The 24682-nt window shown below is 40.8% G+C and overlaps 1 protein-coding gene across 2 annotated transcripts in view; it reads left to right on the top strand.

The window, feature by feature from the left end:
- Positions 1-4614: 4614 nt before the first annotated feature.
- The window catches only part of MSRA (methionine sulfoxide reductase A), a 350861-nt gene continuing 330793 nt past the window's right edge, over positions 4615-24682 (top strand). The window contains exon 1 of one of the 2 annotated variants that reach the window (XM_087815975.1): positions 4615-4827. In XM_087815975.1, the coding sequence (XP_087672101.1) occupies positions 4692-4827 (136 nt within the window). In that variant the 5' untranslated portion in view covers positions 4615-4691. The remainder of the gene's footprint in view (positions 4828-24682) is intronic. The other variant, XM_087815974.1, reaches the window with a different exon arrangement.

Genomic DNA, 24682 nt, shown 5'->3' with positions numbered 1-24682 from the left:
GTCCTGGAAGAGTGTATGTTTCTAAGAATTTATACATTTCTTCTAGGTTGTCCAATTTGTTAGCATATAACTGTTTGCAGTATTCTCTTATGATCCTTTGTGTTTCTATGGTATAAGTTGTAACATCTCACCTCTTATTTCTGATTTTATTTTTGAGCACTCCCTCTTTTTTTCTTAGTTTGTCTAGCTAACGGTTTGTCTATTTTATCTTTTCTAAGAACCAGCTTTTTTCATTGATCTTTTCTTATTGTCTTTTTGGCCTCTATTTTCTGCTCTGATCTTTATTATTTCCTTCCTTCCATTAACTTTGAGCTCCACTTTTGGGGAATATTTTCTTGTTTCCTGAGGTAGGCCTGTGAAATGCAATAGATTTTTGTATATAGATCTTGTATCCTGCAATGTTGTGAAACCAACATGTCAGTTCTGGTAGCTTTTCTGTAGACTCCATGGCATTAACCTAAACTGTGTGGCTTTGGTTTAACTGGCAGGCCGCAGGCAGCAAGGACACAGATATTAAAGGCTGGGAAGCTGGAGATACTTTTTAGGCTGCCACAAAACATTTGATAAAATTGTCAACTTAATTCCTTGGTAGGCAGAACACATGCTCTTTGAATCAGTAGCTGTAGGGAAATGATTGGAAAGATGATTGTCTGACCAATGAGAGAGTATTAGCTGTTTCTTACCTCCTTTAGCAAAGTCCTTTGAGAAAGATGAACTCAGGTAAAAGCTAGCCATTTTGTTAACAGTGATGGAAGAAAATAAAGCTCTGCTAAGATTGAAGTTCTCTGCCTGCAGTCTACAGTACAAATTGGCTGAGAGTGGTTATTTAGGGCCTTCTAGTTTTGATAAAGCCAAAAGCTATTATACTCCCAATAACAGAAGATAAAACCGTGACCCAAAGCCCTTCTCAAGGGCTATTAGCAAAGTGTTGTCTTGCCAGATGACATGCAGTGAAGATCATATTAGGGGATTGCCTTCCCAACCAAACCTGTTTTTTTTCGGCCTGCAAGAGCATTGCCATTAAGTTAACAGATACAAGATATATGGGACAAACACAGAGCCTAATCAATAAAAAAGAAGGGTAGTGAGACATAAGAAAGATGACTAGATTTGTACAAGGAATTGTAAAAGGAACAAATAGACCAGAAATCAATTCGGTGTCTTTTAAAACTGAATTGACAAAGACGCTTATAAGCCTAGTTTGCAAATGCCTGTGTCTATTTGACTCTGAAGTAACCCATTGTCTCTCAAAACTGCACCAGTAAGAAACTAGGCACAGAAAGATGTACAGCCTCCCAGGAGGGCATACTCTTCAATAAACCCTTCTGATGGGATCATAGAGGACCGTGGGTAATGATCTTCCAGTGGGTAAAACCAGTACCTTCAGATGCAATCAAAAAGGGAGTTCCTTCTAGAGAGCAGAACTGGGGTCTAACTAAGAATTTATTCCACCACCTGGGCATTCTTTGAAGGTTCCCCTTTGCAACATTTGGTTAGACAGTGGGCCAGTGACTAACTAGTTCCCCCATTCTTTTTCCAAATTAGTTTTCATGTTCCTACTTCACTATTGTATACCAGGTATGTGGGAAAGGGGAACACTTCCCTCATCTTTTAGCTTACAGGTCACTGGATCATGCAGAGTTACATTCAGGATACAACTTATATAGGAATACACATCATCTTCAGATCATGCACCTTGAACTGCTTGGAACTTTGGAACATATGGAACACATCCTTTTGGAATAGGGTGTGTTCTATATGTCAGAAGAAGGGTATATACGGACATTTCAGTTGTCAGAAGAATGGACTGTGACAGAGATGTCCACCAAAGGATATTCTTACCTTCTTCCTTTATTACTAGAACTGCCAAGTATTAGCTGGATCTGTGGTTGTCCAGTCAGAGAGCTTCATCTCTTACCTTCCTAATAGTTAGACCACACCTGTTTATTAGGTCATGTCTCTAATAAGATCAATAGAATGAGTAGAAATGATGTATGCTGCCTCTGGGATGCACTCTTAGGAGTCCTCAGATGTGCACCCTTTTCCTTCCTGCCTTTTTGCTGGGCTAAAATACAGAGGTTCTGGCAGGTTCTGGCATGGAAGTCATGTATGGCAATAGCAGTGCTGCCCTACCAGTACTGGACCACCTACCTCTGGATCAGTATATGAATGAAAAAAACAAAACTATCTTGTTTCAGATATAGTACCTTTCTTAAAGCAACCTAATCTGCATCTCAACGAAAACCTAGGCTTTATTTTGGGATAGAGTATTAAGTATTGCTGTTTCCAAGGGGCAAGGTAGAGCCCTGAACAAATGGTAAAGGAACTTTTGCTAATCAAAGTTAGGATTTTGGCCCAGTTAAAGCAAATATGTAATCACTGAATACTTAATGTGAGCCAATCCAGTATGAGATATTATGGAAGAAAAGACATGGCCCTGCTCAGCGCTGAACTACCTATTTCTAGATTGTTACATAAGAGAGAAATGAACTTCTATTTTGTTTAAACTGCTGTATTTTGGGTCTTTGTTGTATCAAAGATGATGCTTAGACTGCATCCTAAAGAACACAGAATTTGTTGGAAAACTAGAGCATAATCACAAAAATGAAAAATCAGTGTATAGCCAATGGGGACAAAAGAAGTCCCTCTCAGTGTGAAGCTCAAAAGGGATTAGGAAAGTCTGAAGACAGGGAAGTACTAGTGGTGAAAATGGTACCACTGAAAGCAGAAATATTTAATTCTCTCCTCAACACACAAAAATCAACATAACTTTTCCTACAACTATTCTGGTAAATGAAAAAACTATTCTGATTTCTGAAAAAAAAAAAAAAGCTTTGAAATAAATTAAGGTATTCTGCTTTAAAAATGTTTATTTTTTATAATAATAAAAATAACAGCCATTGGAACACTTGAGAACACTACAAACTAGAACATTTTATTTATTTTTAACATTATCTTTATTGATTTCAGAGAGAGGAAAGAGAGATAGAAACATTAATGATGAGAGAGTCACTGATCAGCTGCCTCCTGCACGCCCCTGACTGGGGATCAAGCCCACAACCCAGGCATGTGCCCTGACCGGGAATCGAACCCAGATTGCCTGGATCCTAGGTCGATGCTCAACCGCTGAGCCACGACTGCCGGGCAAACTAGAACATTTTAAACAGAGGTTTAAAGAAAGTGAAAATCAGAAGACCATTACCTTGTAAAACAACAAAACTGCAAACATAGTTTTAATTTTTTCTAGTATTTCTTCAGTGTGTGTGCAAGTGGAGGCATGTGCATTTTTATATATACTACAAAGCACATGTGTACATACTTGAGCTCTGTTTTGCTTTTCCACTTAACATTATAGAAATACTTCTTGACATGAAAAATTCTTCAGTTTTTAGTTGCTGAGTATTTCTACCATGTTTAATTTCATACAACCAACCACTAAATCAGAAAAAGCAAATCAGTAAGTATCAAAAGGCAGTAATTAAAAAACCCACAGAGTACTTCTTTTGACAGAGGAATGATCTTAGTTTTTCAAATGCTTAGCAGTAGCCAGGCCGTCACAGCCTAGAAGAGACACTTAAGAGTGTCTTTCGGAAAGGCCTGTAGAACCTACTTTGTATAATCTCATAGTAAAAAACAAATTGAAAGTAAAAACTACGGCAAATTGCCCAGAGGAAATGTAAATTACAAAACTTAAGTTTAATATTACATGTCTGGCCACATTCTACAATATAGTAGGGCTAATCCTCCTGTCCACCTTATATTATATAGAGTCCAAACCACACTAAAAAGAGATAAAGAAACCCATGGGGTAGGGGGGCGGGTTGGGTCAAAGCCCTCTCCTCTGCGGGTGTTAATCTGAAGTTCCTCCCCTCGTCTGAGATGATCTGCCCATTTTGGCAGAACATTTGTGTAAAGCCCTAAATTTCACATATGGAACATCCAAGACACTCATCTGGCTCCACCCACCTTATTATTTGGGGTTGAAAGTTTGTCACAGGAACAAATGTTATCTCCCATGATTTGAGAAACAAGAATGATCCAACAGCACTATCACATTCACTTCAGCTAGGTTAGTGGCGGCATTCGTGCCTTGTTCCTCTATAAAACAGGTTTCTCAATATATTATTCATACATATGTGTGTGCGCATATATATGTCATTATATTGATTTCCCCATTTTGAGCTTTTTGAAAACTGGGCTTAGTGTTCATTTTGTTTCATTTTGGATACAGAACTCATCTTTTCGGTGATTAACCATAAAGGCTGCAATGGAAATAGGCATAGTCTACTCGTCTGTACGATAGAGCGTTTTGTATCTTATCGGGCAAAGCGAACAACCGCTGAGGAGGTTGTGAAACGGGATCGAACTTAAAAAAAAAAAAAATCAAAGGCGAGGCATTTTTTTGGCCCCTGACGCTTCACGTACTTTGCACTGCCATCGGTACCGCTCGTTCTCGGCTCGGGAACTTTGTACTGACGCCGAGCCAGAACGCTCGCCGGTGTGTCCCCGCCGGGGCGCCCTCGGGGAGAACACGCCCTCGGGAGCCCGCGAGGCCTGCGCCTGGGTAACCTCGATCGGGGCGGCGGCTCCGTGCGCAGCGGCCCCACCGCGCGGCGCCCGCCGTCCGCTCGCGCTCGCCGGTCCCGAAGCTGCGGCTGGGTCGCCGCGGCCGCTCTGCCGGCGCCCCGCTCATGCTTTCGGCCGCCCGGACGGCTCGCCAGCTCTTCCACGGCCTTCGTCCCGTCCCAAGAATGGGAGACTCCGCTTCCAAGATCGTCAGCCCCCAGGAGGCCTTGCCGGGCCGGAAGGACCCGATCGCCGTGGCGGGTAAGGATGCGGGAGCGCTCGGAGGGCGCGGTGGTCCCCGCAGCGCATGCGTGCCCGTGCCCGGCGGCGCGTCCTCCGCCCGCCGCTCGGAAGGCGGGGACCGGCCTCCGTCGGGAATAGGCTGGGGTCTGCGCAGGCGCGGAGGCGCGCGGCGGGGGAGGCGGGGAGAGGACCCTCCTGTTTCTTTGTTTAGCCCTTTCTCCCTACAAAAGCATAAAGCGCTCCGGAGGAATCTGGGGTGCTGGCATAACACCTAAAATGCAGATTCCCCAGCGGCCCCAACTTTGGGCGGGAAAAGCGCCGATGCGATGTCCGCCTTTTGCCCCCGCGTGTGCGGGCCCGCGATCCGGGGTTCGGGGCATCCTTTCCTGTTCCGTTTGCACCGGCTGCTGGGATGCGCCGCCGGCCGCTTGCGGCAATGGTGCGGTGTTGTTGTGTTGTCGCTGGAAGCAACGTCATGATACAGAACGACGGGAACTGCAGTTTTGAAAGTGCAGCTGCGTGCAGTGTTCCGGCTGCTGGCGTTATCCGCACGGGCTTCCATTATCTTCCAGGACTGCCCGGTTTCCCCCAATCAGTAGGAGCTGCCCTTAGCCCTGTGCCCCGGGCTCTGCCCTTGTGTATCATCAGGCCTACCTAGGTGTCTGTTTTAGGGCTGGGCTTCCCAAGCTTTAAAATAATTTCCCAATCTCATACCAGTGCTTTTGGAAAATACAATAAGAGTGAAGTGTTAGAAAAGGGATCACGTGCTTGGATAACAAGTAATGTTAAATTACCTAAAGTTTTCAAAAGCTTAACTCTCCATTTCTTAGACCTGGTGCAGATTTGCAAGACAGCCCAGGTCCACCAACCCCAGGACCATAATTTAAGTAGGATTACCTTGGCTCAGTGTTTGTCAAAGTGTGGCCCTGTTTTGGGAAAGGGGACCGGGCCTTTGGCGGGTCTTTCCTTGACTTGTGCAGGAAAAATTTCACAAAACGATTCCAGGTGACTATGAGGGAACATTTTTAAAGCTGGAGACAGTGAAACAAGAAAGGGCTTAGCATAGAAGCAGCAACAGGAGAGCCCGGCTGCCTTAGCTCTCTGGGAAGTCAGAGAAAAGGGGTCCTTGAGAACAGGTTCAGGGATTGCTGGGCCAGTTTGTTCAGCTGTCTCAGTTTCCATATTCCACTTGTCCTTGGCTTACTGGCCTGTCTCAGCCCTATCAATTTGTGTTTTAAACAAGCAATCCAGGTGATTTAATGCACTGCATAGTCTATAAGCCACTGCCTTAGAGCTGTTGGAGAATTAAGTGATGATTAATCTTTTACAAATAGTTCAATGTCAAGATAGATTCTGCATTTGAAACTTTCCAGAAATTCTTCAATTTTTCTTTCCCTTAGAGAATTGTTGAGTATTTCTAGGAGGAGGTCATAGTGAGGGTCTGTATGCACATACAAAACTCAGTATGAGACTGTAAAAGGTAGAGGTTTTTGGATTTGAGGCAGTTTGGAAAGTGATTGTGTGACCTGTTCTTTTATTTACCTACATTAGCAGTTCTATTTCCTGTGCCTGCTATCACTTCACCTCCAACTCATTGACAGATTAAAAGTTTATTTTATTTTTAACTCAGATTCAGAGAATGAGTTTTGGGGAAAAATAATCCAGATTATTTTTATCTCTAAACTATGTTTAACTCAATTATCTAAACTTCACTTATCCTAAAAATAAGTTCTCTTCACAAATTTGCAAACCAGGATTCATAAATAGATATTTAAAGGCAATGCTTTCTCAATGCCGAACTTCCCCAGCTGGTACTGAACCTCCTTTTTACATCTGCAGTGTCTTTGATATGCTCTCCTAGACAAAAAAAAACAACCCCAAAACTCTTAATCAGATTTCCAAATTGGTTCAGGATCAAGACTGACCAAAATTTAGGTCTGTTTTTTTTTTTTAACCAAAGTCTTCCCAATCTATTTCCCAGTATATAAATTACACTTTTGGTAAAAGATTGACCAATATGGTAGAAACCAGCCGAAGATTTCTTTTTTATATCCACATTAACTAGGCAAAACCTCAGGACCTGGTTCTATTCCAGGCTCTTCTTTCTTTTCATATAGCCATGTGTACATCTCTCTGTATCTGGACCTGTAAACTGCTTTTTCTGGTGTAGCGCCTAAAATGCATATGTCCTTATTGTTCAGCTGTTGTAACACCACCCCCCAATACTTACATTTTACTTTTTTTTTTTAATCTTCATATAGAAACATTCATTTGAAAGAGACACATTGATTGGTTGCTTCTGTGGAGGAGCAGGGATTGAACCTGCAACTGAGGTACCAGCATCAAACCCTTATAGTCCGCAGGCCAGCACTCTAACCACTGAGCCAAACCAGCTAGGGCAATACCTACACATTGTGGCCTATCTTGTCTCTACTCCTGGTACTACTCATGCCTTGATGGGTTGCTGAAAGTTATAATTGGCCCCAGAAATGGGCAGTGTTACCTCTTTGTCAGGTTTTGGTGGTTTTAAAAGTTAAATTAATCTCAGTTCCAGCCTCCATTCTGTTTAACAGCTATTCACTTCTCTGTGTTACCTCTGTGTATGTCTGTTATTTGTACTCTACTTTCTGAAAAGTTCTGTGACAAAAGCATCACCTTTTTATTTTAGAAGACAAGGCCTGTCTTTTTCATGTCTTTGTCTCAGCCTACTATGAGGTGTGCACTATTACCAAATACTTTTGGTGCAAAGGGTTATCATCTAAGCTTTAATCCTATCTTTTTTGGTATGCCTAAGAAAACTTACACCCTTTTGTAAACTGTGGCTCAGCAGATTTTTACTTTGCAAGAGGGTAAGATTCAATCTTTTTAAGCTTCTTTAATAATTACTTTCTCCCAGGCTATCTTAAATGGACCAAAACATGAATAGGCCTGTTTTGGGTGATTGGTTAAAAATAAACTTGGACTATACTGCCTCAACTGAAGCACATTCTGTTCAGGTTAGTGGCAGGTTCTGGACAGCACTTGCTGGCTGGTAGGGCACACAGCACTTTGGTTTTATATGTGGAGGTGGTTTTGCTCTGTTTTAGTGCCTGGCTATAAAGCAGTACTGAGAACTTTGGGACTGGGGAAAAGGGGGGAGTCATGCTTGTTGAACTAAATTGCTAAAGATAGGCAGGAGGTGGAAGGCTTATAATTAAAACCCCAGAGTACCTCTTACATTATTGAAATGTAAGTTTATTATAGTTAAAACTGATCTTATTTTCAATGAATTAATTATGGTAAAAGCCCAGCTTTTATTTATTTTTATATTTATTTATTTATTTATTTATTTATTTATTTATTTATTTATTTATTTATTTATAAATATATATATATTTATTGATTTCAGAGAGAGGAAGGGAGAGGGGGAGAGAGAGAGAAACATCAATGATGAGAGAGTCATTGATCGGCTGCCTCCTGCACAACCCCTACTGGGGATGGAGCTTGCAACCCTGGCATGTGCCCTGCTGGGAATGGAACTGCGATCTCCCCGATAATAGGTGGATGCTCAACTGCTGAGCCACACCAGCTGGGCCCAGCTTTTATTTATGTGGCACTTTTTTTTTTTTTATACTGGAAACATTGCTAATTTGGTTTTTTGGTCAGGTATTTGGGATTTGGAGATATTCAGGTTAACATTGACAGCTCCTATTTAATCTCTTTCTTGCCTTTAGGTTCTTAGATAGTGTTCACTGTATTTATTGCTGTGATGCCCTTTTGGGGTGAGGAACAGATGTAGCACACCTGCTAAAAGTATACTTGTTTAAGAACTTTAAACATAAATGGAAAAACGGTAGAGCAATATAAGTAATATAAAAGGTGACTCTTTGAAAAATAATTAAACTGCAACAATAAAATTTATAAACTATTAGCTAGACTAATAAAGGAAAAAGAGAAGAAAGTACAAATACACAAGATAGGAACTGAGGGGAAATAATGGAAATAGAAAATTTTAAGTATCATTAAAGGCTATTTGCTTAACTCTTTGAAAATCAGTTTGAAAACTTGGATGGAAATAGATAATTTTTAGGAAAATATAATTGGCCCACACTGACCCCAGGAAGAGGTAGAAAATCTAAACAGATAGATTTTTCTAAAAAAAAATAAAATTGTCAAGGAGTTGCTTCCTCCCAAAGCATTATGTCCAGATAGTTTTATAAGGGACTTCTACTAAATATTTAAAGAGCAGATAATTTTAATATTGTTTAAACTGAAAGAATTGTCAAATTGTTTTTAAGAAGCAAGTATAACATTGAAACCAAAATTGATAAAGATTGCACAAAAATAAAATGACAGAACTGTTGTATGTATGAATATTGATGCAAAACTGCAAAATAAATATGAATAAACAGGGTCTAGCAATGGGGTTTAATCTCAGAATGCAAGGATGGATCAATATTAGGAAATCTGTTAATATAATTCATCATTTAACTGATCAAACAAACAAACAAAAAAGATGTAACTATCTCCCTAGATGCTGAAAAATTGTTTGACCAAGTTTAACTACCATTTTTTATAACAACACTCAGAGATAGCTACTTCCTTAACGTGATAAAATGTATCTGTTTCAGCCCAAAGGCCAACATGGTGCTTAATGGAGGAACATTAGAAATTCCTGCTAGAGCCCCAATCAAGAATGTGGAGGTGGTCCACTCTTGCTCAGCCTAGTAGCAGGTGTGCACTATTACTAAATACTTTTGTTGTTAAGAGTTATCATCTAAACTTTAATCTTGCCTTTTTAATGTTCTTAAGAAAATGTCCATCCTTTTATAAACTGTGGCCTGGTAGATTTCTACTTTGCAAGAAGTTAAGAATCAAACCTTCAAACTTGTTTAATGTGTAATTTTTTCAAGACTGCCTAAAGCATGATTAAAGTGTGACCAGGCCTACTTCGGGTAATTGGTTATTATTTAACATGTTTTGTAGGTGTTAGCCAATGCAGTCAGACAAGAGAAGGCAATTAGAGATGTAAAGATTGGAAAAGAGAAGGTAAAGTTAACACCATTTGCGGATGATAGGATTACATATTTGGAAAATCCAAGAGAATTTAGTAAATCAGTATATCCTTATGAGACAGAAACCAACAGCTTTACTCTATATAAATAACTTGTTAGGAGATGTAATGGAAGAAAGCACTCCATTTATAATTGCAACCAAAAGAGTTAAAATTTGGGAGTAAACTTGGCAAGAAATATGCAGGACCAATGTGAAGAAAACTTTAAAACACGACTGAAAGATGCAAAAGAAGAAAAACAAATGGCAAGAAATACCAGGTTCTTGGATAGAAGACTGAACAGGAAACATATGTCAGTTATGTCAGTTCTCCCTAAGTTAATGTATAAAGGTAATGTGGTTTCAATGATATTTTTATTTTGTTCTAGAACTGGATATACTAATTAAAAAATTCATATGGAAAAAGAATCAGGAATAGTTATGGTAACTGTAAAAGAGGAGCAAAGAGGGACAGCTAGCCCTACCAAACAGTGGTACTGGTCCATGAATGGCCAGGTCAATGGAGCAGAATAGAAAGATTAGAAATTCCTGAATATATATGGAAATGTAGTACATGATAAAGGTGATGTCTCAAATCAGTGGGGAAAAGATGGAATGTTTAGTAAACGGTTTTGGGACAACTAGGTAGCCATATGGGGAAAAAAGTTGGATTTGTACTTTCCGTCTTAAAACAGGACAAGTTCCAAAAGATATATGATGATAATAGCTCATGCTTACTATATACCAGTCACTGTAGTAATTATGTTTACTAATACATTTAATCTTCACAATAACCCATTGAGGTAGTAACTATTATTCTTCATTTATACATGTGGAAACTGAGAGCCATTGAGGTTCGGTGACTTTTCCAAGGTCATATAGCTCGTAAGTGGTGGATCTGGGATATGAATGTTGGCAGTTTGGCTTTAGTGTTTGGAAAGTTAACTACTATGCTGTTTTTATACTTAAGTGTAAAAACTGAAACAATTTAAGTATGAGAAAGGGAGAATTCCTTCATAATCTTGGTGTGAGGAAAGCCTTTCTAACCATGACTTGAAAATCAGAACACTTAAAAGATTGATCAATTAGATCACATTGAAATAAGAATCTTCTGCAGGCAAAATTATCATAAGCAAATTCAAAAGACAAACTGGGGTATATATTTGAAACTCATATTATAGGTTAAGGGCCAGTCTTCCTAATATATAAGAAGCTCCTAGAAATTAATAAGAAAACACCATCATCCATTAAAAAAATAGGCAAAGGTTATGAACAGTTTCCAGAAGAGGAAGTACAGTTGGCTCTTAAACATATAAAAAGATGGCCTACTTCACTCATAATGAGGAGAATGCAAATACCATTTTTCATTTTTCAGACTGGCAAAAATCCAGAACTTTGATGATACACTCTGTTGCCTTAAGGAAAAAGGCACTCTCTTACAGTGCTGGCTAGAGTGGAAATTGGCTCAGCTCTTAGGGAAGGCAATTTGGCAGTATCTATCAAAAATTTAATTGCATATACCTTTTGACCCAGGAATGCAATTTCTGCAAATTTATCCTACAGATAGACTTGCACACATGCCAAATGATGACTGTACCAGGTTATTCACTGCAGCATTGTTTGCAATAGCCAAAGATTGGAAACAACCCAAATGCCCATCATCAGTAGGGGCTAGTTAAATAAATTATGGTTCGTCCTCACAATGGAATATGCGGCTGTAAGAAAGAGCATGGAAAGATCTATATGAATGGGTATGGAGAGATTGCCAAGATATAGTGTTAAGTGAAAAAAGCAAGGTCAGAAAAGTGTTATATAGCATGCTAGCTTTTGTGTGAACAGGGAGGAAAAGAATTATATGTATGCACAAAGAAACTTTGAAAGGATGGCTAAGAAACTAATAGCCTGCCAGAGAGCTATGCAGCCATCCGAGGGTGGATGGGAGACTTTTTACTTCTTTTTTTTAATAACATGATTCTTGTAATGTGACTGCTTTATTGAATTAAATAACTCCACTTTGAAGATGATCTCTTTCTGTTGTTTTTAGTCAAATTGACCACCCTTCGATCATCTTTTGTCAGCTCTATTTCAAGTTCATTTTTTAAAAAAATTTTGCTCTTTTTCTTGTCAAGTAGATTTTTTTCTTCCTCAATTTGCTTTTGTAATCAAAATCTACATTTTGGCATGATTTAAAAATCTAAATTTAGAGGGTGAAATTGGAATAAGTTAATCTAAGTCATTTTACATTTCATAAATATTCATTTTTATTGAAGCAGCAATTGTAGTGGCATCATTTATACAAAGAAAAGATCTTTGGGGACAAATTCCTTCCTCTATTATGTGGAAGGCATTATGTGTATTTCTTTTATTTTCAGTGATGTACATAGACTTTTAAAAGAAAATGATAGAAAACAATTTTCCTTTTAGAAAAATTTTCCCCAATGTGTGATTAATTTCTAAATTGCAGAACACAGAACTATTATTCTTCCTGTTTGCATCCTATCTAAAGCTCTTTATTTTACTCTGTGTTTTAGAAGCCTCAGTGTTTCCCTGAAGTCCCTGGAAAAAGGGTATTCCATACCTCCCACAATCTAATCCTTACTTCCCAGCCTTTTCCCCCACTGTGCCCCTACAGAACCCCATCTTTAGGCTCACATTTGTTTCAATGTTTTGCTTCTGGAATTGCTCACGTGATTCTACTCCAATACTCCAATCTTTTCATTCAATCATTCAATAAATGATTATTAAATGCCTGCTTAGGTAAAATATTGTATTTTCCGTATATCCTTCCTCAAAACTTGCCCTGTTTGAATTCCATTTCTCCAATAAACCCATCCCTTTTCTCTCTGGCCTAAGTGATCCCTTTCTTTTCCACTGGACAAATAATTATGCACTGTCTTATGAATTCTTCTGTTGGGTCTTTCACTGTTACTTAGATGTTTCGTTGCTACCCAGGTTATTAAATCCATGCCTTACCTCGTCATAGGGGGTGAGCTCCCCAGAAAGATGGCTGACCAGAGGCGCCATGTTTCATTCCTTGAAGGGAGGGGCTGGGCTTTGTTTGATACTTATTTTACCCTCTATTCTGTAACACTTCACAAAGGGTTCTGCCTACATCAGGCACTCAGTAGGGTTTGTGGATATCAGGCAGCACATGGTTAATGCCTGAGAACAAAGACCAAAACTGGCTATCTTTCTGTGTGACCATTGTGTGACCAATGTAACACAGAGACGCTAACGTAGATGACCTTTAGTCCGTGGGATACGTACTCCTAGTTGTTTTTGTGCCATTGGTGATGGATTTGTGCTGATTTCAGACTTTCTTCTCACTCACTCTTATGACCAGTGGTAAACTTTTCTCCTGGCCAGAATGAATGACTGGAAGGTGCTCGTCTTTAAGTATCTGAGCAGGGACTTCTTAGGAATCTGCAACAGTGGTTGGGAAAGAGTGTTATGCTCAGCACAATCCATGTAGGACCTTGGCCTGCTATCCTTAGTTCAGGGGTCACATTGCAAACCTGCCTCAGGTTGGGGAGGGAGGAGAGGAATGGGAGGCTGGCTGAGTAAGGAGACAGCCTGTGTCATGAGCCACAGGAGGGTTAGTATCCTTGAGGCCCTCAGCAAGGACCAGAGTGGAAGCCTCTTTGTTGAGCTTGGTTCAGCCCCTTTAAAGGTCCCAGTGCTGCCTTGGCAGATGGCCATGCCCCTTCCCATGCCCTGCCATCCTGTGCCAGCCAAAATCATTGAACTGGTGATGTACAAAGGACTGAATCTGCAAAAAATGGTTTCGAAGTGTCAATGTGTGATGAGTGAAAGTTGTGGATCTTCTATATCCTATTATTTCATCCTTCTTCCATCATAAATTCCCAGTTTGTCAGAGAGCATCACACCCTCTGATGTTCTGTGGAAATGTAGCACTCGACTACTAATTACTTGAGGGCAGGTATTGTTTTATGCTTTGTGACTGGAACACGGTAGGCTGACCATAAATATTTGTTGAATGACTTCAGTACACTCTGTTGTGAGCTTTTTGAGAGGTGGTCCCCTCTGAAGAGCATCATATATAATAGACATGCACATATTATCTATTACCGCACACACTAGATGGGCAATAAATGTCTGAATGAGTAAGAGAGAACAGTGGATTGAAGAAGACAGGAAGGGTAGGGGTTTGGGCCCTTGGGATTGCCATTGTTTGCTGGTCTCCATGGTACTGGTTTTTTCCTATCATACCAGAAAACTTTATTAGCTGGAAATAATTTCTGCAGCCAAATGGAAATGTATGTGATAAGGAGTGGGCCATATTTGAAGAATGGAGTGTCAGTCTACCCTGTTAGGTGATGGCAGTCTCTTTACCTGCCACTTCCTTTCCTTCCTGCAGCTCAGAGCACCAGCCCAGGCTCGGCTAAACAGAGCTGAGTTTCTGCCGTGCTGCCCAGAGCTTTAGTTACGCCGGATTTCTAGTGGGCCATGGCTTTGTCATCATATAACAGTTCAATCATTTTAACTTGTCTCTATCTCCTTACCAAATTTTAAGCCAAGAGACGGTAAGAGGTTGGGAGTGTCTGACAATGACCTTACCTTCAGAGGAGTAGAATTGATATCGGCTGGCATTCTCCGCTTCTTTGTCCTTATTTTATTGCTTTACTCTCTCTACCCTTCTTCTCATGGCTGGCTAGCTTCTTCCCTTCCACTCCTTTCTGTGGGTGGCTCCTGAAATCTATATCTATTTGGAAATATTTATAGGTTGTGTATGTCCTACTGTAACCCCAAACTCAGTTCCAAGACCAAACTTACTATTTTTTCTTCAGAATGTTAGATACATATTTTAATTTCTGTTTCTGCTAGTGGCACTGCTATGCTCCCGAGTTCCCCTAACCCTTACCTGCATTCATCTGTGATCCTTGCCTCTGTATTTAATATGTCCTTTCTCCAGTAGTCTTGATTGTATTTTGCCTTCTGTATTAGTCAGGATTCTCCAGAGGAACAGAACCAATAGGATATATGTAGATATATAGAAAGAGATTTATTGTCAGGGATTGGCCCATATGGCATTGGAGGCTGAGAAGTCCAAGATCTGCCATCTGCAAGCTGGAGGCCCAGGAAAGCTGGTGGTGCGATTCCTGTGCCACCTTGAAGGCCTGAGAACTGGGGTAGCCAATGATACAAGTCCCAGTCTGAGTCCAAAGGCCTGAGACGCAGGAGTGCCTGAGGGCAGGAGAAGATGGATGTCCTAGACACTGAGAGAGTAAATTCACCCTTCATGTGCCTTTTTGTTCTAATGTGATCAGATTAGATAAGGTCTCTTAGTGTTTCCAATTCAAATGCTAATCCCTTCCACAAACACCTTCACAGACATACCCAGAAATAATGTATTACCTGGACATCCCTTAGCCCAGTCAGGTTCATACATAAAATTCATCACACTTTCCTTGGTCTCTTGTCTTCATTTTCCCCAGTCTGTTGTGAGCACCACTCTCAGACATCTGTTTAAACCTCAGATTTCATTCTGTCTCTGCTTAGAAAATAGTGGTAACTCTTTGTGATCTGTGTGATGCACCGTTCGTCTTGGATCTAGAAACTTCTGCAACATGCTGCCGTCTCAGTGTTCCAGATCTCTGCTTCCACCCCTGAGGCTGACTCCTGCTCTTAGTTCCTTCCTTCCAGGATGTTTGCTTTCTTCCTCACAGCCCATTTAAATCTTCCTGGGCCTTTCAGGGCTAAACTGAGCTCTTCCCCTTCCAGTCTGTCTTTAGGGACTGTTTCAGCTTAGATTGTTCTCTGGAGTTGGAGGTGGAGCTAGGGCTTTGGGGCCTTGTTTTATACTTCATCCCAATGTGTCTCCTTAGGGAGGTGAAGGTTGAGTTGCTTTAATATATTTGGGGCTCAGTGATTGCTGTTTTCCTCCTTTGTGTTTCCTAAACTCCTAGCTCAGTTACGGTGCCCAGCTGGCATGGCCAGGGTTTTTGGATTACAATGGCTAAGTGGCTTGATCTTCTGGTAACGTCCTCCTGGATGTCCTATCATAATGTTCTTCCCATTTGGTGAGATACTTGACTACTTTGACTCATGATGCTGTTAAAAGATAAACTGAGGCATATTAAAAATTTAAGATCTTATTAGAGCAAAAATTTATTAGAATCAGGCAGCATTCAGTCTAGCAGATAGAAAGGCACTCTGAGGAGCTGTACAAAATGAAAGACTTTTATAGGCAGAAGGGAATGAGAATGAGGAAGTTATACTAGGAAAAAAAGCGGGTTGGTTACCATAAGTTACTTTCCTCTAAGGCATAGTAGGGACCTGTCAGGCAGATTACCTAACTATTGCTGATCAGGTAATTCCAGATTGACTGATTTAAGATTTCACTTCTGGGCGAGCCAAAACTGTACCTGAATTAAGTCTTGGTTTGGGGATGTGGGGATTGGCTTAGGCTACTCCATTTTGGGACTGGTGTGTGTGTCTTTAACAGTGCCAAATGCTTGGTTTTATCTTGACCAGAGATTACCGTATCATCTGGGTCAACTGGGGCCTCTCCAGTAAACTGGGTCCCTAATGGAAGGTTGAATAAAGTTATTGCCCTTCATGAAGAAGGACATGATTCCCTGTATTTTGGTAGGACTTTTGTATCATTTCATGAGAGCATGTCTGCAGTGTTTCTCAGTATGGCATATTTCTGATCCACCAGCTTGTTGAGTAAGTATATTAAATTTACATTACAATACAGCCAAGACTGGTAATAGTGAAACGGGAAGAAATGCAGAGTTACAATATGTTTCGATGAATATATTATCATTACGTTTTTTAAAAAAGGAATAAAACTTAGAGACATTGAATGTCTTCCTAGAGCATGTATATAAAATAAATTCTTTTGAAGATGTTGCCATGGTAAGGTAGTAACATTAGTGCTGAATTTTCCTCTGTAACTTTTTCATATTTTACTTTTTGATTTTTTTTTAAAATTTGTAGTTTACAGTTAGGTAACTTACAGTTTGCTAAAATATGAAAAACTAAAAAGCATTGTTCACTTGAGGCCAAAAATGATTCTTTGGCCCACTGAAAAAAATTTGATATTTTAACAAATTTTACCCAAAAGGCAAGAGTCATGAAAATGAAATACTGTGAGGGAATTCATAGCTTTACAGCTGGAGAAAATGAAACCTCAAGTAAAAAATCCTGAATGTGCTGTGGTTAGCAGATAAAAAGAAAACCATGCTAGAGTTTGCCGAACGGAGTAGCCAGCTGTCAAACAGAGCCCCCGACAAACACTGCATTGCTGAAAACCTTCATTTCCTTGTCTCAAAAACCAGTTCATAACGAGTTACGTCAGCTAGCAGCAAGCCCTCCGCAGCCACTCCTGCTGGCCCCTGGAGTTGCTAGCTGACCGCTTAGCATTCCTCGCACGCGGAGATGTGAGCGCTGGCGTGAGGCGGCGCCGCACAGAGCTCCTGCTCCCCGCCCCAGGACCGCAGCGGGCTGGTCCCAGCCCAGCCCAGGCAGGGCCTCTCCCCGACAGCACGGGCCCGTTGCTGGGGAACCACGCACCTCCGAGAGTAGAAACTGCACCCGGCCGCCTCCGAATGTAAGAGCTTGGAGGAGCCCTTTGCAGATAACTTTTAGTTTAAGAAATTAAAAACGTTTTCTTTTCTTATGCTTATACTACGAAGCTCTGTGGGCTTATTTTGATGAGTGGAATAAAAGAGAATAATTATTTTCTGGTGAAAATTAGATGTTGGATGAATAAGATGTATGTTGCTGCAGTAGTTTTTGGGAAACACACACCCGATTTAAGCAATAAGCTACATAAATTTAAATATGTATCTCCAGGGACAAGATATGAACCAAGGGATTTTATTTTGGTTCATTGAAATCCACAATTATCTTTTTCAGAATAAGGAGATTCATTAAGGAGCTGAAGCCTAGGCTTCACTTTATGTATACACTGGCTTTGGAACAGCAAGTTCCAAAGTCTTTCTTTTAGCTTGCCTTTTTTTTCTTTTGTTTTTGGTCAGAGTTCCCCCATCTCTTGACATCATAAGATGGTTGCACGCTCTTAATCACCCCACATGTGCATCTCCCACTGACAAGACCTAAGCCCTGTGTTGTCGGCTGGTGCCTACCTCCAAAGAAAGCAGAGTATGGATGTGTGGAGACCTGGCTCACTTCCAAAGGCCCTTCCTACTCTGACCTGTCTGCATTTCTGTCTGTCTACTATTTGGGGTAGTTCTTAGCCTTATAATTACTGTTAACTCCTCGCCTTGACCAACAACCTGAACAAATTACTTGCCTTGCATTTACTTTAAGGCCTGAACCTTCTTTCCTGCCCTGATTCTCTGACTCTTACTGTCGTCTGCATTGCTGTGTTTCAGAGTGATGTTAAGCTACATGACTTCAGTAATCTCTCAGGGGTCCAGCGGAGTGTTGCAGTCTAAACTCAATGATTCTTTACACTGTAGTTATTTATTATATTTTGTTTTTCTAAGGGAGTTTTAAAGATTAGCTTCGACAAGTTTGTTGCTTCGGCTGAAAATGAGGAGCTAGATAAATCATGGACTGAGTCCTTAAGTTAGGAAATAAGTAAATATGTGCCTTTGAACACTGAAAGGTAGACCATTGTGGCTTTGTGCTTATTGATTAATAGGTGAAGATACTATGTCCTGCATCTCTACATATACATCTTGCTCTGCTTGCTTGATCTACTCTCTTTAGAACATGCCTTTACTGATAAAACCTCCTTTTCTTCTCATTACCAAGCTTCCTTTTACTCAGTTACCCCTCCTCTCTCAGTGATGTTTTCTTTTACTCTCCAACCCATTTTGACCTTCCTCTCTTATAAACCTGTAGCATTTTTTTTTACTACTCATTTGGCATGCAAGCATATCATTTGAAGACATCTGTATTGTTGTCTTATTATTTAAATTTATAATAGTGATTTAACTTTAGTATATATATATTTTCTCTATAACTGCATTTTAAGTTTAGTGAGGGTTTATTTACTTATTTGTACCCCTCCATGCCTATGCACATTTACGTTATACAATAATTATTAGTTAAATGAATGAAAGAATATTGAGCTTATACTGTGTAATATTATGTTTGGAAGTTGTCTGCTCAATAAAATGCTTTTAGTATGGCGCAGGTCAATAGGTATTAATATTAATGAATCTCAATAAATGGATGCTCTGTTTTTAACTTACATTCCAGCACAAACTATCCGTTTTTAGAAATTTGATTATGACTGCTTGTGTGAATCCAATGGCTGACTTTCCAAATACATAGTTATTAGAGGAGATCTGAGCTCTTAGCTCCTGTATTACGATTTGTGTTTAATATTTATGGAAGTCTTTCTACAAATATGTAAAAATGTCGGTGAGTGAAGGAAATGGTTCCCAGTGTGACAGAAGAAAATATCTTAAAAAGATCCGCAGTTATCTGTAGTTTCCCCAAGGTTGTGTTTGTATAAAAAAGACATTGTTTTATGTTCTAGAATCAAGAGATGATTTTATGATTTAACAAGTTCCACCAAGAACTTTTGTAAGGTTATCAGTACCAGCATAACTACTGCAGAGATCACATAGCATATTAGTCTCTGGATTTATTGAGCTTGCTGCATTCCTTTAGTATCATTCATATTTTTCTCCCGAGGGTACCACTTTCCTCTCTTGACTTAATAACAAGATATGGAAACTCATTTATGCTGTGGTGTATGATGCTGGGAAATGAATGCCCATTTATTATCTCTCTCTACAGGACCTTTCATGACCATAGGTAGGTGTTTGCCACCTCAATATAAATAGGCAGCATTCAGAATTGTATTCTCTAGTGAGGGACAAGTTGGTTTGGCGGAAAGCACAGGCTTTCATGTCCGGACAGTGACTCTGAACTTCACTTGGTATGCTTACCAGCTGCGTGACCTTGAACAGATTTGCCTGGGTTTTCTCATTTGTAAAACGGAAACAGTGGCACCCGCCTCAGATGGATGTTTCTGGGAACAGATGAGATAATGGAGATTAAGCCTAGCATGACACCCGGCTCCTGGCAGATGCGCAGAATGTTTCTTTTGCAGTATGTGTCCAGTGGGGACATTTAGGGGACAGCTTACTGCTGTGTGCTGCCTAAATTTTTTCACTTTTATGTTTAATTCTTTGAAGGTTTTAGGATATAAGCCCAACCAGTTTTTGTCAAGAACTGCAGCATAGGAAATTAAATGCACAAAATAGTTTTTTGATTTACAAAGTCAACATGGGAAAAATTAGTTACTGTTTCCCAATAAGTATGTCATAACTGTTTTTTTGGAGGGGGTGAGGTGAGTGGAATAAAGATGTCTCTGCAGTTTTGAAACTTCCTTTTTGTTTCTTCCCTACCTCTTGTCCCTCCCTTCCCCTTCCCCCTCCCTCCCCTCCCCCCTCCCTCCCCTCCTCCTCTTCCTCCTCCTCCTCCTCCTCCTTCCTTTCTTCCTTTTCTTAGCCAACTTAATATCAAATGTAATAAGCCATGTTGGAGACAAGAGTGGAAGCTGCAATATGAGAGACTGTGTGTGTGGACAGTCTGTGTAGGCATTCGCTTACACCCCCCTCCCCCTACTTGTGTGATAGAGGTGGGTGGGTGCTGCATGCTCCCTGGGGACTGGCCCTCTGGCACCCCCTCACAGGGCTCCTGCAAGAACCAGACTTTCTACTGTGACTGCTCCCGGCTCTGCAAATTACTTGGGGTGGGATCTGACCCTTTTGGGTCGAATGTCCCTCCCAGGGCTTGGTGCCTCTTCTCTAGAGCCAGGAGCTGTAAACAAACAGTCCTGGAGCTGACAGGACCCCTAGTTGCTCTGGAGTTGCTTCTTCTATGGAGAAGGTCTGTTTTCACTAGGAGAGGAGGAAGGTGGTGGAGAGTCCTCAAGGAGGCAGAGGTGGTGGAGAGTCCTGGCTGCATTCAGGTTCTCACTGTTTGCTTTTGAGATCTAAGTGCCTTCCTGCCCTTCCTGCAGTTTCATTTTCATTGTTCCTATTTCCTTGGATTCTTGACACAAAAACCAAGTTCTCCATCTCCCTCCCCTCCCCCCCTCCAGTTCAAGTTTGATTTTGTCACTTGTAACCAAAGGTGCCTTCCTTCCTTACCCTTAACTCTGGATTTGGCTTTACTGGAACATAGTGAGAATGGCCAGTTTCATGACAGTGGTCTCTAGCTGGCTTTTCACAAGAGCCACATTTAGAAGGCTGTGATAGATAGGCCCCCAGGCACACTACGCATTCCCATTGTTCCAGTTTCCACCTGCCTCGTGCATGGTGGGGATTCCTGCCTGCTCGGCAGTGCCCTGGGGGCTATAGATTTGCTTCTTCAGAGCCTCACCCTTCGTGCTTTCCTCCAGGGACGTGATACCTACACATTTAGGTTTCAAGATCCAGGTGAGTGGTAGAACCTGGCTCAGCAATATGATCCAGTACTGATGTGTATTTTTTTCTAGAAAAATCAAGCTCTCTATTAAAGTAGCATCACCAATTATAGCATTCCTCTCTGGAAGTGATAACATCTACAGACCTGCAAGCTCCTGCTATAAACTGACAGCTTTATTGTTAAACCCAACTATTATCAAGTGCTGCACCATAAAAGCTGGACCTTTTTTTCCCTTTCTATTTCAAGGTAAACTTTTACTAGTCTTCTGTATTTGGCTTTTCAGAAGTTGATAACCACAGGGTTCATGGCCTATGCAGCAGCTCCCATAATCCACTTAAAGCTTTATTCCCACAGCCAGTCTTATGCTCAGCAAAACCAAGGTGAGGAGCCACTGTGGACTTGTGGAAGGACCACGGAGGGTGGCCTTGCCAGTTCTGGGCTTTGGCAGTGCTACTGATTCACTGTGCAGCTTTGTACAATTCACTTACCTTCTCTGGCTGCCCATTCACTTAAATAAAAAGTGTTTGAAAGCACAGTCCCTGGAGGTTCTTTTTCCATTCACGCAATGATTTTAAGTGCTTTCTTTGTATTATGCTTAACACTTTCTCTATTCCCTTCAGAACTGATCTCCTTTCCTCAGAAGCTTATTAACTCCAGCGCTAAGCCCTGCATCTTTCTTACATGGTCACATTTGCTTTTTAGTTTTCTTTTCTTCGCTTTCCCCTCCTTATTCTTTCTTTCCCCTTGAAAAGGCAGAGAAAGGGGAAGAAAATGGAGGCATGCAACAGGGTTGCGAATACAGTTACCACTTTTCCTGATAGTCTCTTTCTCAGTCTGGAGGAAGTCACTTTGGCAACCCTGAATCCATCTCTCTGCCTCTGAACTAACTTTATCTTTCCTCATTATTATTTCATTTCAGTGGGATGGCTTCTTACAGATTTTTTAAAAAACCTGATCTTCTTCTTGAAGTTTCTTAGAGACCAACTGTTTTTTCTATATCTGAATATTTGAAAGGACAGCTGAAGGAAACTCAGAGGCAGTTTAGAGGTGGGACCGCGCTGTAGTGTCCTCAGTGAGCAAAAGTCTTTCCTCGTGGATTGCACGGGGCCTCCTTGCTCTCTGCAGACTCTTGGTTCTGTATCAGCCTGCAACTCTGTTGCCTAAAGGTGAAATCTGCCTACAGCTTTCCCTTCCAAAGACTGGTCTCCCCTAATAACTGTGCACCAGGTCATCCACAGTGGCCATGTAGCCAGTCATAGTTCTATAAACTGTCAGTCTAGAAAGAACTAACGAACGGAACAGAGGCAGGTAGGCTGCATGCTGGGGCAATGGCTGGGCAAGATGTCACAACACAGATTGCAGCAGAGTAGTGCTGGGGAGAGAGAGGGGCAGACACCAGGTCAGCGCAGCAGGCTGGGCAGACCCAGTCAGGGCTGCACACAGATCCAGGCCGAAGGCAACCCCAGGTCACCGCCAGGAAGGGGTCGATCAGGAGGCTTCATATGAGAACAAGCGGAAAACATGGCCCATGTGGATGAGGCCATGTGGACTCATCAGGTGCTCCTCTGTTGGTCTGAACCTGGCATAGGGACCATATAACCCACTTGCCATTTGGGGCCTCTGGTTCTTGGCTGAAGCCTCAGTCCAGACTGTGGAAGCCCAAAGCTATCCTTAAGATTTCTCTGAATTGAGTGTGTGTATGAGTGTGTGTGTGTGGATGAGACACTTATGTTGTCTTGGTTACCTTTGTCTCTAGCTTCCTGCATCCCTCGATACCATCTCTTTTTCACACTTAATTGACCCCTTTACCATTATATTTACCACAACACAGGTGAGAATGTCCTAGACTTTACCGAAGATTGGGGCAGGAGTGACGGAGGAGGGACTGACTGCATATGGCACAGAAAGGGGTGAAAATCCTCCCTCAGATACTCCTGATCCCAAACGCTTTGGCCAGCCTTCCGTTCATGGTTTCTCCCCAGCCCTTCCCAACACGCAAGGCCAGCAACACCTTTCACCTCTCAGGTTGTACTTACCTGCCACTCTTCTCCCTCCTTTCTAGGAAAATTGAAATCTTTTTTCACACAGAACAGATCCAGACTTCTTTTTGACATGGGTTCTAGCTGATATCCATGCTCTAAGGACCCCACCTTCTATTTCAAAAATCATTTCAAGTTATCTTCTCAGAGATGGTGGATTTTTCCTACATTGACCTAGGAATACATTTTATAATCCTGGAGCTTGAACTAGATGCCAAACTAAATAGGAGAGAGAATGGGGGAGAGGGGATGGCAATGAGTTGCTGGGTTTGCAGGGCCCTTCTTTCTACTAAGGGGTATTTGTGACTCCCTTAGTCTTGTCATGTGTATACATTTTACCCCCACCCACCACCAGACAGTACCATCTTTGAAGGCAAGGACTGTTTCTGCTCCATTCTCTTATTCCTGGAGCATCTACCCTTGAACATTGTATAATAGGTGTTCAGGAAATAGTTACTGAACAGATAGATGGGCTTAGTGTGACATTAATGGGTGATTAAAAGAGTTAATTTCTTCTCTTAAGGAGTTCATAGTTTAGTTAGGAAGACAAAAATAACATAGATGAGAATAATTAAACCATGAACCTTGTGGCCCAGAACAAGGGGGTGAATTTCTCAAGAATTTGGAAACACTTAACTCTATTTACATTTTTAGTTGTGTATGTAGCATTTAAATAAAATTTGGGCTCCTATCCACCTTATCACTAATTCAGATACATTTTTTCCTAGATTAAAAACAAAAATGTAAATGCATATTTCCAGGGATTTCATTTTAGCTTCAGCAAATGACAATCTAATTTTAATAAGTTATTTTGAACTTAATACATCTAAAATTCAGGTTAGTTTTGTTTTCTGGCTAATTATTTTAACGGGGAGACATTTTTATGGAAGTTTTAGGATAAAACATTATCTTTGGATATGTGACACATTTGTATTTTTAAAATCTCTTGGGTATTTTTAAGGGAAATTTAATTCATCTGATTTTGATCTAAATATAATTTACTCACAATAATGGAGAAATATTTGATATCTAGAGAAATCTATTGATGCTCTTAAAGCTTTTCTCCTGGGAAATAAGAAATCCCATTTTCCAAGAGTAAATCACAAGCCTGCAATGTCTACTTTTTCTGCTTATTTAAGGAAGCCTGTGTTAAGCCTCAAATTGGTTAGTCCACATCAGTTATTTTTGTTTTTAATTTTGAGCCTTTCTTTTAAAAGCATGCATGGGAAATTTTCTTTGAGGAGGTTTTCTTTTTTTTCTTATTCTGACAGTTTTATCTGTTATCCTATTTTTTTCAAACAACGATTTCGGAAGCTTTCTGGTAATAAAACAATTTTGATGTCTGGATTAATGGTGTCTGTATTCAAGATGCTTCAGACATGTCAGAAGCTTGGGGATCGCATTTAAATGTGTTTCTTAAT

Source organism: Miniopterus natalensis, chromosome 4, assembly GCF_054644295.1.
Source record: "Miniopterus natalensis isolate mMinNat1 chromosome 4, mMinNat1.hap1, whole genome shotgun sequence".
Taxonomy (NCBI): Eukaryota; Metazoa; Chordata; class Mammalia; order Chiroptera; family Miniopteridae; genus Miniopterus; species Miniopterus natalensis.
Note: the sequence above shows the minus strand (reverse complement) of the source record. Positions and strands in the feature narration are given on the sequence as shown.